Here is a 17,073-nt window from a genome sequence, read left to right as displayed (position 1 = left end):
CTGCAAAGCTGGGAATGAAGATAGGAAATTAAACCAAAAAAACCAAAACCTTCCAAGTACCTGACATAGAGGACAAATTGAACAGGTCATAAAAGGTCAAATTTAAACAAGTAAAAACTGGAACTTTGTGCATTTGTTAAAACTTAAGAGAAAAACCTGAACTATGTGCATTTGTTAAAACTTAGAGAAACACACAAATATAAGGCACGTGCTTCAGAATGCTGAGTCACCCCTCACAGAAACAAAAAGCAATCATTCCATTCAGGAATGCTTCCTTTATATACAAACACAGCATTCATTTGGTAAAAAACCAATTGGGAGCCATCTGATTGGAACAAATTCTCTCACCATTACTTTAGGGTACACTGTTGTAACATATAATTTATTATTATCAGTTTCATCATTTTGCACATTTAATACCATGTTTCTTTCTCCCACATAGAATATTATCCAATAGAAGTCCCCGAAAGGAACCACAGCACATTCATAACAAGGATAGGAAACGGTCCTCCATTTCGCTCTCCGATACAATGATTCAACTAAAATAGTCAAATTTAATCAACTGCAAAACCAGAAAAGTGAAAATCAGCTGGTGTGTGTATCATAACCAAGATCATGAACACCTCCACGAAATGAGGTGAGCAAAGAGAAAAATGCTGCTTCTTAACAAGCTTCTATGGAACTTTACTTTTTTAAAACAAATTACTTATTTAGAAGGCTTATTTATTCTGCCTTTGATGGTACAAACATTTGGGTGTTTTCTCAGGGCCATCCCTGGGCAAAGAGATGGCGTGTGTGAAATGGAAAACAGTAGCCCTTCCTAGACTCCTGGAGTACAGGAGACTGATTTCCAATCTTGGCTCAGTTCAGAAGGAAAAAAGGGAAGAGTTCTATCTCTTGGGGAAAAAAATGCAGCCTACTTTCGGGCATGCCTGATTTTCCATCCACTCAAGCGTTCACGGCAAGTCCTCCTGGTTCTTTCGTGCCGGCTCCTTCTCCTCCGTGGTCTTCTGAGTGTCGTCACTGTGGTCAAAAGGTCTGGGGCTTCCCAAGGAACAACCATATCTGGGTATATTCTGGAAGATCAGCTCTGTCAGCAACCACACCTTCTGCCTTCCGGAGCAGATGTATGGGCTCCCGTGGCTGGAAATGGTGCCAGAGAAGCAAAGACCCAGCAGCCCAGACTGCACGGTCTCTGGCACATTCTGCACATACCTCCACCCCACTCAAGTGTCCTAGGAAATATTAAGTCAACCGGACATGGCTGACTTAAAAAGGCTTGATAAAAATTCTCCCTGCACTTAAAAAAAAATGCATGTAAACACTGCTTCTAAGTCACTGGAGAACCCTTGAGCCTTTTGGTCTCAACTTTCCGATGTTTTGCAGTTTTACACGCTCAGCTTTTTCTTGGAGGTATCAATCTTTTTTCTTCTTATTAATGGAGTTCAGAGTCTGAGGCTGCCTCTGAATATGAGCATGGGGTTTGACCGGCAGAAATAGTATTATCAGAAGACTTATGATGTGTAAATAAAAGTACATGGACCTAAAATAAAACACAAAAATTATATTTCGCACAAGGATGCAAATGGGAAAAGTCACATGGGTGTGATTACATCATCTGCAGGCCAGCAAGTGAAGGCACAATTTTGGGCAGTAGCCAACCCGTCTGTATTCCAGTTTGCCTTGATCCACCCCAAGGCGGGGGGGCTCCTTCGGTAGGTGAGCAGGCCAGGGATGGACCAAAAGCATAGAACTGAACACAGCAAACCCATCAGCCCATCTACAGATAGATACACAGTACTGTCCCCCTGCCCTGATCAGACTAAGAGCATGAATCCCATAACAGCCAGAAACCCCTAATGATTTGAAATCTAAGAACACACAGGACCCAATTCAAACCCTATACTCTGTTCCCTAGACACAAATGCACCTTACACTTTAACTGATATGCTCAAGTGTGAAGAGTTGTTCTTGTGTGTGTTAGGAGCCAGAAGAATCCAGATTTTCAAAACCTGCTCTATGACTCTGAAGATCGCTTTCACCCAAACTAATAAGAAACAAGTGCTGCTTTTTCAGTCTGTGCATTTCTATTGTGTAAACGTGGCATTCAGCACACTGAGCACAATGTAGACAATAAATATCTGTAAATGCAAGTAATTAGAAACAGCTCACATTTGTACAACTGTTCTATAGCCTTTTGGAAAGGCTGAACTTAAACGTTCTCCAATGCTTCTGGAAGATCAAAGGAAAATAATGTCAAGAAACCCAGAACGGATTCATGTGTCCTCAGACACATTGGAATCAGGTTAATTCACATATCCCCTAAATAAATTTCCCTGAAAGCATCTACAGAATAGTCAAGAGTTCTAACAGAAAAAAATACATCTTCACTTATTCTTTCAATAAGCATTTACTGCTTAGGATGTACAAAGCATTAAACCAGGACCAAAAAAAAAGGCAAAGCCCTTCCTTCCTTCAGGGGAATGGGGAACAACAGGAATATAGGAGTGAGGGTACCACAGATACCTCCCTCCCACCTTAGCTGGAGGACACGGTCCAAGAGCCCCAAGTAGAGGTCTGAAACTGTGGACAGTACTGAAACCTATATATACTGTTTCTCCCTCTACAGACTTATGATACAGTTTAATTCATAAATTAGGCAAAGAAATTAATAGAACTACAACCATGTACTTTAATAAAAGTTATAAGAATATGGTCTCTCCTCTCTCAAAATACAGTACAATAGTACTGTACTCACCCTTGTGATGATGGGAGGTGATAAAATTAGTAACATTAGGCTACTACTGACCTTTTGATCACACAACAGGAGGCGGATCATTTGCTCCCAGAGAGTAATTGCAGGTAACTGAAACCATGTAAAGCAAAACCGGGGATAAGGAGGCTCCTATAATTTAACCAGCCCCAGGCAAGTAAACAATTAATTTATTGTCTAAACCAGGACACCGAGAGTGAAAAAGAGTTCTATAGATAGACACACTGGCTCAACAGGCACTCCAGCCACGCTTTGTTCTTGCATTTTCCTTAATCTTTCATCTACACTGGAACAGTTATGTTAGATTAAAGCCAATTATTTTGGAAGTCAGAAGGAAAATATTTCAATCCCCTCCCAAAGTTTAGTAACCTATTCTGCCATTCCATATTTTTCTAAAATTTTAAGAAACACTTCATCTCTTTATTATGGAAAAACTCAACATTTGTTGAGCACCCTAGTTCCGAACCAGGTACCCCAGATACACCGATGAATGAGGCATAGTCCTCACTCTCAAGGAGATGCTATCTGCAAAAGATGTCTCTACCTGGCATCCTTACACACTGAATTTAAGAAAGTGTCACTACTAGGGCACCGGGGTGGCTCAGTCAAGCGTCGGACTTCGGCTCAGGTCATGATCTTGCAGTTCATGGGTTCGAGCCCCTGTGCTGACAGCTTGGAGCCTGCTTCAGATTCTGTGTCTCCTTCTCTGCCCCTCCACTGCTTGCTCTGTGTCTCTCTCTCAATAAGTAAATGTTAAAAAATATTTTTTAAGGGTCTTCTACTTAAAGACAAGTTCGTGGATAAGGATTTGCCTTTCAAAATGAGTTCCCAAAAAGGTCCAGCCATGGACCCCAAAGGTGCCCCAACCTTCCAATTCATGTATTGAAGCCCTAACTTCCCAAGGGATGGTATTGGAGAAGTGGAACTTTGGGAGGTAATCTGGTTGGGGGTGGGCCCCGTGATGGGATTAGTACCTTTATAGGAAGATAAAGTGAAACCAGAGTGTGAGCTGCCTCTCCCTGTGTGGCTCTGCCACCCTGTGAGGACACGGAGAGAAGGCAGCTTCCGTAAACTAGGAAGACAGCACTCACCAGAAACCAAATCTGCCAGCACCTTGATCTTGGGACTTCCCGGCCTCCGCAACGAGGGAAATGTTTGTGGCAGAACTCACTCGGGCTATATTTAGTCATAGTATCCTGAGCTCAGACAGGTTCTTTCATAATACATTTAAGTGTTTACTTGGGATTCACAACTTAAAGATTAGACAGGAATTTAAAGCTGAGATGGGAAGTCACCATAGATTGAAAACCGACTAGACCTAAAAATAAAGCACATCTGAAATTTAAATGTTAAGCAGTGATGGATGTGCGGAGAAGTGATTTGCATACAACTGCCATTCATTGCCAGTCACCGAAATTAGCCCCAAGTGAGGAACAGATCTGGAATGATCTGGAATGCAACCAGACCCACCTCCGCTAAAAAAAAAAAAAAACCGCACATTCAATTTTCATTTCTTTCATCAGATTCAGTGATTCTCTTAAGAGATGCTGAAAACACTTTGTGAGATGCAATCTATGATAGCCGTTGGCAACACATGGCTGTTACAATTCAAATTAATTAAAATTAGATAAAATTGACCATTCAGTTCCTCAGTCACCGCAGCCACATTGCAGACGCTCAACGGCCACACGTGCCGATGACTAACACACCGGATAGCATTTCTAGACTGTAGAAACTTCTGGACAGAGCTGATCTGGGCAGGGAATTATTGTTTTTGTAAATACATGGAAATCTACTTGGGTGATCTGGCTTGGTAGCTATTTGCTTCTCTTCCTCTAGAGCCCCTGAGTGTAGGAATCAGCATACTTCAGTCGGTTAAATGCACGTTATCTCCAACAAATCGCTATTTAGCATGATCTCCAACCAGTAACATTCTGCCCAAATAGCTTGTAAAGACATTTTTCGTGACTGCATTACTGTTCTTGCTATAAAGGAACTCCAGGTCTGAAACTCAGGTCGAGGTGTGTGAGTTTTGTTCAATCACCCTCTCTGAGCTTCCACTTCCTCTTACGACAAACAGGGATACTGAGAGCTACTCTCTCCCCTCAGCTCACCGCTATCTACCATGGATTCTCGGTTCTGCCAACACTCAGGTCACTTGGGGCTTCAGTGCCCAGAACCTCCTCCTAGCACAGGGGGCCTTTTCAGTGCTGTTCCCTGTGTCTGGAGCACAGTCCCTAGGGTGCTCCACCTGGACCATCACCCTCACATCCCCACACACACTATGTTTCGCTCCCCCCCCCCCCCCCCCATGCAGCCTCCAGGTCTTAGCTCGAATGCCGTTGTCACCCAAAAGCTACCCTTGATGTCCGGTCTGAGTCCGATTCCTGTTACGTGCCCTCCTAAGTCTCGATACCGATGAGGGAGCATTAAGGCAAGCTGAGGGCAAAGTGCAAGCCAGCACCCCTGCCCCCGCCCCGCCCCCAGGTGGGATATGTGCCATATTCCTCAGACACTCCTGGCCGCCCAAGGACCAAGGAAAGGAAACAAGCAGTTAATGGAGATCATAGTCATGCGGGACGGGAGTCTCCCTCAGTTCACAAATATCTTAAGATGGCCTTTTTTTGGTAATTTATTATCAACAGACTCCTCTCCAGTTATCTCTAGACTCCGTTTCCTGGAGCCCCTGGTATCACCTTCCTCTCCATAGGGATATGGGGAACAAAGGCAAGAAAGAAAGAGCAGGTAAAATTAAATTTCTTTACAACCTGCAGCCCATTGATAAGTACTTCAGGCAAATTCGGAGTAGAACATTTCCTCCAGGAACCCCCCACCATCCTAGCGTAAATGCCTTACTAGAGGAAAAACGACCTTAGCTTCACAATAGCAAGGCCTCAGGTATCCTAGGAGTCCTCTTTAGCAGACCAAAGTCCTTCTGGAGGCCTCCTTTTGATTCTACCTCCCCCAACTCCAGGGTATATAACTAGTCACTCTTCACAACCCCAGTAGAGCTGTTCCTGCCCACCGGTCCTGTCCATGTGCTTTGATAAAATCACATCTTGCAGCAAAGACATCTTCAACAATTCTTTCTTGGCCATCAGATACCAACCCCCACCACTCCAAAACCTCATCAGTATCATTCACTCTGAGTACAATCTTAATGTACTCTTAATGTACTTAATGCCTCTATCAAGCTATCCCCTCCATGGGACCAGGAAGGATTTCTTTTATTTTTCTCACCATTTTATCCCTAACTTCTAGGACAGTGCCCAGCAACCAGAAGGTATTAAATGGTTTTGAGCTGAACGCAAACATTCCTGCTGTAAGTTGACACATATTTCACATTTTGGCAGTTTCCTGCACTTAAGATACGTGGAAGCCATATTTAGAAATTCTTAATACTGATGGATTCAATTTGCCAACTTCCAAGCCAAACGCAGAGAAGACAAGTTTATGAAACGGCAATGGAGAACGACGGAAACTTACTTGTATAAGCTGATGGTTGGTTCAACTGCTAACATGACGAAGGGAGCAACGGTGTAGGACACGGCCAGCTGAGTGACCACCCAGGTGACCACATCATACGCAACCTTGAGGGCTTTTGAGGAAAGGAAGTAATGTCTGTAGTTGTTCCTCATCTGCAAGCCAAGGAAGGCAGAGCCAGGGATAAAAAAATAAAAACAGTTTTTATTCCATGCATGGGGGCAGTATACCTTGGGAACACAGGTGATCAAAAATGCCATTATGATTTTTATTATCGTAAAAACATATTTATGTCCACTGTTGACAAGTGTTCAAAGAACTAAGCAAAAAAGAATTTTATCTTTTGATATCTGCCAGCGAAAAGCACTGTTTATAACCTTGGCACATATCCTCCCAAGCCTCTCGCTATGCATACACATCCACATTTATATTTTCACTGATGGCACAGATTTATTTTCTAGGCTTTTTTTTTTTTAGTATTCTATCGAAAACCATATTCCATGCTGAAAATATTAATCTGTGATATAATATGGAAAAGCTAACTTTTCCATAATTAATTTGTAGGTCTTTTAATAAATGGGACTAGATTTGCCTCCAGAAAGACATGTAATTCCCAGATCCAAGAACCAAAGGCACAGCTGGGACAGTGACTGGCTTACAGGTAGCTTAGCCCCAAAGCAGGAGAGGCTTCCTGGGGGCCTCTGGGTAAGCTAAAGACTCCTTCTTGGCGAGTTCAAGACAGAGCTCCACCCCCTGGGGAGCGTAAGCAGTATCAACAAACTCCTGAGTTCATTCTCCTGGGAATACTGTTCTACCAACCCTCTCTACCCCCTATCTAACTCATTTGTGAAAAATATGTCCGGGCCACCCAAAAGAAAGGCTTTCCATAAATCAATGCTTTGATACCAGTTGAAATCACAGAGCTAAAGGCATTTTCAGGAATAATACTTTGGATATATAAACAAGCACAATTCCGGTCTTTGTTTTAGCTTGTCCTGGCCATCTGTTCTGTGCTTTTATAATGTAAGGGGTATGTGAATGGGAGAAAAGACACGGCGTTCCTTGTTTTCCACTTACAGATATGTGGAATATAGACGTTACTACTCATGTTGATTAGTGCACTTTTAAAATAATCAATTATTCTTGTTCACACGTATATTCCAACCCACATTCATCGAACTAAAACAGGTATTCTGCAGGGAAGGGACTCTTGCTGCGGGATTCCAGTGCCTGAAACACTCACAGGATACATGAATTAAAGCGTGAATAGCTATGCTGGGGCTCCTGAATTCACATCCAAAATACAGTTTAACAAATGTCATTAAAAATCCATGGCACCAGGGGCACCTGGGTGGCTCAGTCGGTTGAGCATCCGACTTCAGCTCAGGTCACGATCTCACGGTTCATGGGTTCTAGCCCCGCATCAGGCTCTGTGCCAACAGCTCGGTGCCTGGAGCCTACTTCAGCTTCTGTGTCTCCCTCTCTCTCTGCCCCTCCCCTGTTCATGCTCTGTCTCTGTCTCAAGAATAAATAAACATTAAAAAAAATTTTCTTTTTAATCCCTGGCACCTAAATATGGAAGGCCACAATCATTATCAAAGGTTGCGATTAAATCAAATACAAAACTCTACTGCACAATCAACACACCCTGATTTACAATTACTCACATACGTGTTCATTTCGTTCTTTAAGGGCAGGCAGGGCTTGTGTTTCTTTAGCATTCTACTCTACAACCAGCACAGAGTAGGAACAGTCCAGGACGAACCGGAGGCTACCCAAACAAATTCACAAAGAATTTCACACAAACTAACTTAATCGGATCAGGCATGAGAATGTGACAAGTTAGAGTGATCTCTAACAACACAATTTTACTGGCTGCAAAGACTTGGCGGATTGTTTCTCAGCTTATGATAATGAAATGAGAAAATGAGTTGGGTACAAGCAGAATGAAGCCTGTGGAGCCTCAATTACGAAGGCATCGTAATTGGTAGACCGCTTAATGATTAAAAATGTTTTCATCTCTTAAGGTACGAAACATTCATTACTCCTAAAATTCCTTGTTTTGCAAATACCATCTGTAAATAACAGAAAAGCAGTTAATTACTTGGTGGCCAAAAATTCCTACATATTGAAGTATTTCTCTAAGAGGAAGACTTCTGTTGTGTGGTGATTTTTCAAAGTATCACTCCCATCTCCACCACCTACTTCTGAGACCAGAAGGTAACACATACAGGCATCAGATTATTAGGGAAAAGATCTTACAACCAAAGGAAGCTTACCGTTCTGGCTGCTACTGTGACAAGGGTTCCAGTTAAGAAGGTAAAATAGTATCCAGGGTAGACACCATGCCACAAGGCAGACAGGACAAAGGTTAGCACCGTGGGGTACCAGGGAACCCGCTCATAGCACACTCTATGAAGAGAGGAAGGTACAACAAGCCATCAGTCAGAGGAGCAGAAACGTCTAACTACACTTGTGCCTTCAGACCACACAGAAATCATCTGACCCATTACGGATGGCGAACATGCCTACCCCTATCAGGGCTTTTCAATGCAATGCCAGCTGCCTGAGCTCCGTTTCCTGAATGCTACCAGACAGGGAATTCGTAGTCCAATCGTCTGGGGAGTAGAATAGGAAGTTTTAAACTGCATGGAACTAAATGATCTGGGCCCCGTCATACGAGATCTAATAAAAGTCCAAGCAGTCACTCCACCCAGCAAGAGCTCCTGCCTCATAGAAGCGCACTCCTCCAGTGCCCTGATCTACCAGGAACACTTATGGATCAGGGCCACTGGCACTAGAACTTTTCAGATCAGGATAGCGTCTTTCGAAGTAGGTATCTTCCTTCGGTCAAAATGAATCCCGACCTGGCCTCCGTGCCATCTACCCAGCCAACGCTGCAAACCGTTTCATCTCTCTTGGCAAGGACTCCAGCACAAAATCACGGTGTCGGTTACACGACTTTTCGGCGCTTCCGGTGTCCCTTTGGATTTCAATCCACGAATTCGCTTTAAAGAGTGACACTGTGAGGACCTAGAAACTGTCAGCAAATACCCTGGAGATCTCTGACTTCTTGGTTGATTAAAACGAAGTGATGGGGACTTTCTCCCAAATCCGATCTATAAATCGCCAGTGGCAGCATAAGGAAACCATGACGTGCTTTACTAAACAATCGAACCCCCAAAAATAAAATAGAAATTCAAACAGTTAACACCAATCCAGCTCTGTATGGATTGTCAAACGCAATGGAAGTGAACTCAAACTAAGGACTATGGCTTGCTTGTCACACAAAGAAAGAGAATGCATTTGGGGAAAGAGACAGAACCTGGATGCCACTTGGAATGTTTCTTTGAAATGGGCTAGTCTTCACAGGTATTTGTTTCTTACCCTCTGTATCTTTTTGTATGAATAAGATGCTTTGTTTTCCAAAATGATTTTTTAATATTTGTTACATTTTTTATGTTCAGTCATCTTAGAACATAAATTCCCAATGGAGATATTGGGATTACCTGACATACAGAAATAGAGGTTTAGGGGCACCTGGGTGGCTCAGTTGGTTGAGCATCCGACTCTTGATTTCAGCTCAGGTCATGATCTCACGGTTCATGGGATCAAGCCCTGTGTCACATTCTGTGCTGACAGTGTGGAGCCTGCTTGGGACTCTCTTTCCCTCTCTCTCTCTGTCCCTCCCCAACTCGTACTCTCTCTCTCAAAATAAATAAACATTAAAACAAACAAACAAAAAAAGAAATAGAGGTTTATGCTAAATTTTCTGGTAAAATTAATAGCACCAGTAAGTACAAATTCCCAAAATTTGCATGTTCAGGTCAATTCTCAGATGGCGCTGCTTGAGTTTACTTTGGAGTGTTACCGTATATTGTCTCTTACCCTGATGTTGGGACCTATGAAAAATGCTATGTATCAGAAACAGAATCTACAGCTTGATAGTTTCACACTCTTGCACTCATATGATCAGAGTATTTGCTAGCTAGAGTTTTTTGCTTCAAGGATAGCACATTAATTCCATATTAAGTAACGTTTCCAGTCTTGGAATGTGTAGGGAAATAAATGACAGAGAAATATGAACAAAAATGTGAGGTTAAAAAAACCTAAATCTTCAAGGTGCCATCAAGCTGTTAATGCTAGGGATAAATGGAGATCTTCAGTGATTTGATGCTGACATTGACCTTCCTTGACCTAATCTCCTCTAGGTAAGAGGCAGCAAAACACAGAGGTTTAAGAGCCTGGCTCTGGAGAGAGTCTCTTTGGGCTCTTATCAAGTACTCATTAGCTGTGTGACTTTAAGCAAGTGTCATAACCTCTCTGTCTCACTTTCCACATCTGTAAAATGGGGATAACCGCCATCTCCTATGGAACTGACCTGAGAACTGCACGAGTGGCTGCTAGACAAGAAGGGCACTATTAGGTGTTTGATACACTAAAATAACTATGCTACGCTGCGACCCTCTCACATTATTTCTACTTTTCCATTATAGGGCAGAGATGTTAATACAAAACAAAAGTGTCAGATGACACGTTACTCCTGGCAGACTACTGCTCATCTAGCGACGCCCATCTAAACATATCCCAGTGCCACGAGCAATGAGGTCATTTTTTTTATTTTTCTTACCGCTTTAGCCAAGTAGCTGTCTGAATATTCCAGTTTTCTAAGTACATTTTGAAACTTGTGGCAGTCTAGAAAGAAGAAAATAACACCTATCATTAGCTTCAAAAATTCCCCAAGTAATGGAAAGTCCTCCCCAGAATTTCCCTGGCGGCAGATTAGATGTGCATAGAGACGACTCCATCCAGAGAAGATCAGTGGTTCCATCCTACACAGTACAATTTCCCGGTGTTTAGACAGTTCGCTTTGCACTAAAACTTGGCTTGCAAAGTCTTCATTTCCCTCAAAACTTATTTTCAAATTATAGGAAAATTGAAGGAATGTCTTACAGGTTTTTCTCCCACTCTGGTTAAAAAAAAATTTTTTTAAGTCATCTGAGTTTAAAAACTAAACACTCTAAAGGGGGATTTGCCATAGGAAAAGTTTCATCATGTCGATTTAGGCTTTTCTGGAGACAACCTAAATTTAACTGTCATCTTTCCCTATGTGGCCATCTATACACTAGGTCAGTCTTGTGAAGTGATTCTGCCAAGAGCTGCACAGGTTCAAGGGCTTCCAGTTGGATTTAGAATAGGGAGAGATTTCACGCATGAAGGAGTCTCCATACAAAAAAAGAAAACAAACATCACCCAACTGGCAATGACACAGGTGCCAAGGAGAGAGATTCCAAAATAATCCATCAATTGGGTTTTCTCATTAAAAAAAAGAAAGAAAGAAAGACAAAAGTCATATCAAAGGCTGGCACTAGAAAGCATGAAGCAAACTTTCAAGAACCAGAACTCTTGGGGTGCCTGGGTAGCTCAGTTGGGTAAGTGTCTCTTGATCTCAGTTTAGGTCTTGATCTCAGAGTTGTGAGTTCAAGCCCCACATCATGATGCCTACTTTAAAACAAAACAAAAAACCAGAATTCCTAACAAAGGCAGAGTATAAGTGGCACTTTTTTCTATGCCAGCCCTAAGGACATCTTGGGCCATACATTGGCCTAATGTAGTATGTTTGGAGGGAAGGCGAGAGATGGTAGGTAGGTAGATAGATCAGACAGAAAATTAAATACATAAGTAGATATTATAACTTTTTAATTCAAAGCCCTAAGGGGTTTTATTTATGTTGTCTTTGGCTAATACAATGCTATATGTACAGCTTCGAAGTACCTTAACTAAATCAGACTTCCTTGGGTTTCTTCAGCTCTTTGCTCTAGATCAACTCTACTGAGAATGCAAACTTCTGCTTTCTGGTTTTCTCTTCTAATAAAGATGTGACTTAACAACTTAGCGCTTCACCCTGACCACACACCCACAACAGGAGGGCTGTGTTTTGGGCACACAGCTGAGGGGACTGGTGAGCAGGCCAAAGGGAGATGCTGTAAAGTACGTGTACCCGTAGCACCCCAAGGCAACCAGCAGTGATCCGAGATTTTTGAGGAAGCCAAGAACTTGAGTGGGAAAAGCGAATGAAGTCCCGATGCGACTCTCTCGGACGTTATCTGTATAGAAATGGGAAGCTTGTAAGTGATCTACACTGCTTTTCCAAGCATGACAAAGGTCGTACTGGAGGCTGCTGCTTGTCCATTAAGAAGAAGAGAAGCCTCGGGCATTAAGAAGGTGGAGAACATCGGCCATGTCCCCTTTTGGCCTGGTGTCCACCTAACAGGGAGCAGGCGGTCAGTCTCCACATCCCTGGTTTCTTGCTCTACACGCACATCCTCTTCTGCTCAGACTCTCCCGTGGCACCCTGCCTGCCCTGTGGTGGGTGGGAAACCAGAACCGACAGCAAATATGAGTCACCCGGCTAGAGGACCAACCCTTCTGTAGGTCGAGACCCGAGTCCTTACTCCCACTCAGCAGCCAGAAGGAAAGGCTGCTCTGACGGCTCACACAATGCCAGGAAAACCGGGAATCTCACGGCCCCAACAAGACCACCTCTGAAGATAAGGACGTGTCGAGAACCGAACCGTGATCCAAGAACAGAGCCAGGGAAAGACCAAAAACAAACAAACAGACAACAACAAAAAACCCACGCTGATTCGAGTGGCCTAAAAGCCATGTGCCATGACAACGCTTCTTAAAAGCAAATGGATTAGAAATGTTTCAGAAGGAACCACAGAGAATGCCTGCCATACAACAACCTAAACACAGGAACTTCCAGTCTGTATTCTTGACTGAAGAAAGCAGAATGTGAAATGAGAGAAGATGACATCTGTACTTTCTGGTAGAAAGAACAGGACTGTAAACAACAAAACGATTTTCCTGGTTCCTTTTCAGATTTCTACACGTCATTCCTTGAGCCATGCAAACTGTCAAGAAAGTAGGTTATCTTAAAAAAAAAAAAAGTCCAAGGGGCTGCTCGACTTAGAATTCCCTGATCCCTCGGACACTCTGAGGAAGAACTTCCAGGGACACCACACTCAAAGCAAATCATTTGCTCTATTTGCGACGGAAGCTTGATGCAAAAGCATAATAGACTCACCTCAATTTTCCAGATGTTTAGGTTAGAAAGCAGATCCCAACAGAAATTTCCATTCTTATCCACTCCGCTGAACCCAAAGCCTGCTGCATTATTCACTGCATCAGCTATGGTTTTTAAAACAACACATTAGGATATGGAACAAAAGTCACGTTGCTGCTTTATAAGATATTAAATGTCTGTCTAACTTTAAGATTGAGAGAGAGGCAGTGGTCTCTCCTTTGGGAAAGAAACCAACACAATTTTAAGGACCTGGTACCATCATAAATCACAGAAACATCAGTGGTTCTTTGGTGGCCTTAACGTTCACGGACTCATTTTTATTCATTCGCTAGCATTTAGTGAACACCTGCGAATAATAAGGCACTAGACGCTCACAGAACACAAAATGGAAGTAAAAGAGAAATGAATCAGAACAAAGCAGCAAGGATTTAGTGACCAACTTGATAGAAGGGGAGACAGGGAAGAAGGTAAACACACATCTAAGCTCAGAAGCAGAGGCCAGAAGAAACCGAGGACCCAGGGGACTCAGGCCCGAGAGTTGTCATTCAAGATGGCACAACGTGAACTGATAGCGTTAGTTCTGAAAGAGAAACCGGAGCTCATTCTGGACACATTCAGGGTGACATGCCAGTAGGTTTCAGCCAGAGCTGCTGAGATACAGTTAGAAAAGCTCAGAACACAAGACAAAGAGCTGAGACAGAGAGACATGAATCTGGGGCCAGCAGCCACGGAGACCACACGTGGACCCCATTACCAAAGCATCCTACCCACAAAGTCAGTCTGAGAAAACGCCCGTTTCCATCTTTATTTCACTTCACTGAAGTGTAAGAAGATGTCCCCCTGCGGTGAGTGCAACATTTCTGACTCCTTAATTATGCGATTTTGTAATCAGATAGAGACCTGATGAAATCGACGTAGATGCCGACCAAGAGGCTGATTTTCTCTTTTCACTTCATTCAATTCTGTCAGACTATTTTCTTTAAAAAAAGAAACTTCAACACCCCGCCCCCCCCAAAATAGTAGTCCAGATAAAAAATGGGCAGAAGACACAGACATTTCTCCAAAGACAACATCTAGATGGCCAACAGACACACGGAAAGATGCTCAACATCACTCATCAGGGAAATGCAAATCAACACTATAATGAGATATCTATCACCTTATTACTTGTCAGAGCAGTTAAAAAATACAACAAACACCAAGAGTTGGCAAGGATGTGGAGAAAAAGGAATCCTCATAGACTCCTGGTGGGAATGCAAACTGGTGCAGCCACTGTGGAAAACAGTTTGAAGGTTCCTTAAAAAGTTTAAAAAAAGGCCTACCCTATGATCCAGTAATTTCACTACTGAGTATTTACCCAAAAAATACAAGAATACTGCTTCAAAGAGATACAGCATTATTTACCATAGCCAAACTATGGACACAGTCCCAGTATTCATCATTGATGAATGGATAAAGATGTGATATGTGTGTGTATATGTATACACACATACACACAATGGAATATGATTTATCCATAAAAATGAAACCTTGGCATTTGTAACAATATGGATAGAACTAGAGAGTATCGTGCTAAGTGAAATAAGTCAGAGAAAGACAAGTACCATATGACTTCGCTCATATGTGTTTAAAAAACAAAACAAATGAGCAAAGGGGGGAAAAACACAAACCAAGAAACGTACTCTTACTTAACTCTAGAGGACAAACTGATGGTTACCAGAAGGGAGGTGCATAGGGGGATGGGTGAAAAAGGGTCTGGAGATTAAGGAGGGCACTTGCTGATGTATGGAAGTGTGGAATCACTGTATCACACACCTGAAACCAAATACAACGCTGTATGTTTACTGAAGTTAAAATAAAAAATAAATCACAGCGCCGTCTTAAGATCTGGGGAGATCTTAGAAAAATCTTTCTTGTAGCTCTACTCATTCTTTTCTATAGGAGTTCAGGGCCAGCTCCAGAGTGACTTCTGAAGGGTTACTCTAAAGAAACACAGCCCGTTCTATGTTCGTCTCCTTTCCTTTTGAAAGGGCTGATGACTGCTTTACCACCTCCAGGTTGGTCCTCTAGCTGGGTGACTGTGTTTGGCTTCACTGGGAAACGATCTGGCTTCTTTTAGAAGGAGGGAAGAGAAGTACTGAGCGCTGATAGGTCATTCTCCCAAGCTGACTTGATGGATACTCAGCGGACAAGGAGAAGAACAACAAAGCAAGGGTGTGCCAGTTAAGAAACGACTGGGTGTGCCAGTTTAAACGTGCGGGAAGACACTGAACGACAAGACAAAGAGAAGAGGGGCAGTTGGGGTCGGTGTTGGAGACTGAAACAAGGGCCGGGACCCGCAAGGCAGCCCCTCACTCAGTTCCTTCCGCCCCCGCCGGCCTCATCTAAAACGCAGATTAACAACTTCTTCTCTTTCTGGTTCTCGCTACCTTTCCAGGATTGTAGAAAGCTCTCTCTCTACAGGTGTTCTCAGTCAGTGTTCCCAGCGGTGCGAAGACAGTGGCAAGGGTGAGCTCCGGAGGCAGAGCCCCTGGCTTCCTGCCCCCCATCGAGCAACACCCTGAGCGTATGGCCTCGGGAGAGTTGTCTGACATCTAGACACCCATTCCCTTGAGAGGAAATTGGACAGAAGAATGGTATCGAATTTCAAGCCATGTGGAAAGACTTAAACGAGATATGAGTGAGCACAAAGCACGGTGCCTTGCCTGTGGGCGCTCAAGAAACGTTAGCTATTATCACAGTGTCCGTCTTGCCCAGGCTTAGTGATGCTAACATTCTCATCACGCAGGTGGTCAACAATGCCAGACTCCGAATGCTAGAAGGAATTCTGATCCCACAGCCTGAGCGGCTACGAGCCACCCCGCCAAGATAAATGAAGGACCAGAAATAGCGACTCTCGGATGCTACGTCTCTATAGAGGATGGGGGGACCTACCGGGTCCCCCTAGTGCATTCCGCCTCCTCTTAAGCGAAGACTTGTTTTTGTCTCCAAGCGGAGGTGGGTGCTACATTCACCAGCCCCAAACTGGCTTTACTTGTATTGCCTACTGTATGATCGCAGATAAGTTGGATACCCATATTTTGGAGGTCGTGTTCCTTGGAACACAGCCTGGGCTGAAGTGGAGTCTCGCTAATTAGTACTAATTAGCAAGGGAAAAACAACCAGGATCGTACATGAAGTCCAAAGAAAACAGCTTTAATTATTTCACTGTAAACAGTAACGAGAAAACGAGGCTAACACGGTGCAGCTCAGCTGAGATCCATCAAGAGGCCAGCTTTAAGGATTAAATTTATAATCACGTATAATTAGTGCATCAATTATATGTAAATGATGTTTTAAGGAGCTGGATAAAACAATTATTTGGTAAAGCAGTTTAAGCATTCCCTGTTACACTCTTCATTGCTTCTTTATTCGTAACACAAAGGTTAATTTCAGACCAGCCCAAGCAATCTAAACTAACAAGGTTCAAATTGAGGCCATACAAATTAATGAAGTGTTTCTACTGAAGCTATCAAAACCAGATAAAGGGAAGAGGGTATAGAAAAGAGCCAAGTCCAAAAAAGCTACCCACGGGAAAGAGTACTTCTATACTCCCAGTATCTGGGGCACTCCCGAAAGGGCAGAATGACACCAGACACCCCGTTCCCTAGAACCCCCTCCCCACCCACAGCCCCACCAGCACAACCCACCTCGTGTTAGACTTTCCCTATGAGGCCACGGACTGGCC

General features: G+C 43.2%; 1 protein-coding gene across 5 annotated transcripts in view; it reads right to left on the bottom strand.

Moving 5' to 3' along the window:
• Window positions 1–361: 361 nt before the first annotated feature.
• Window positions 362–17,073, bottom strand: part of MBOAT1 (membrane bound O-acyltransferase domain containing 1) — a 106,362-nt gene continuing 89,650 nt past the window's right edge. For 4 of the 5 annotated variants that reach the window (XM_042985618.1, XM_042985615.1, XM_042985617.1 and 1 more), the window contains 5 exons: window positions 13,347–13,450; window positions 10,887–10,951; window positions 8,536–8,668; window positions 6,260–6,411; window positions 362–1,543 (listed from right to left, as the gene is read on the bottom strand). In XM_042985618.1, the coding sequence (XP_042841552.1) occupies window positions 1,417–1,543; window positions 6,260–6,411; window positions 8,536–8,668; window positions 10,887–10,951; window positions 13,347–13,450 (581 nt within the window). In that variant the 3' untranslated portion in view covers window positions 362–1,416. The remainder of the gene's footprint in view (window positions 1,544–6,259; window positions 6,412–8,535; window positions 8,669–10,886; window positions 10,952–13,346; window positions 13,451–17,073) is intronic. The other variant, XM_042985619.1, reaches the window with a different exon arrangement.

This window comes from Panthera tigris, chromosome B2 (assembly GCF_018350195.1).
Source record: "Panthera tigris isolate Pti1 chromosome B2, P.tigris_Pti1_mat1.1, whole genome shotgun sequence".
Taxonomy (NCBI): domain Eukaryota; kingdom Metazoa; phylum Chordata; class Mammalia; order Carnivora; family Felidae; genus Panthera; species Panthera tigris.
This window is presented reverse-complemented; position numbering and strand designations above follow the sequence as displayed.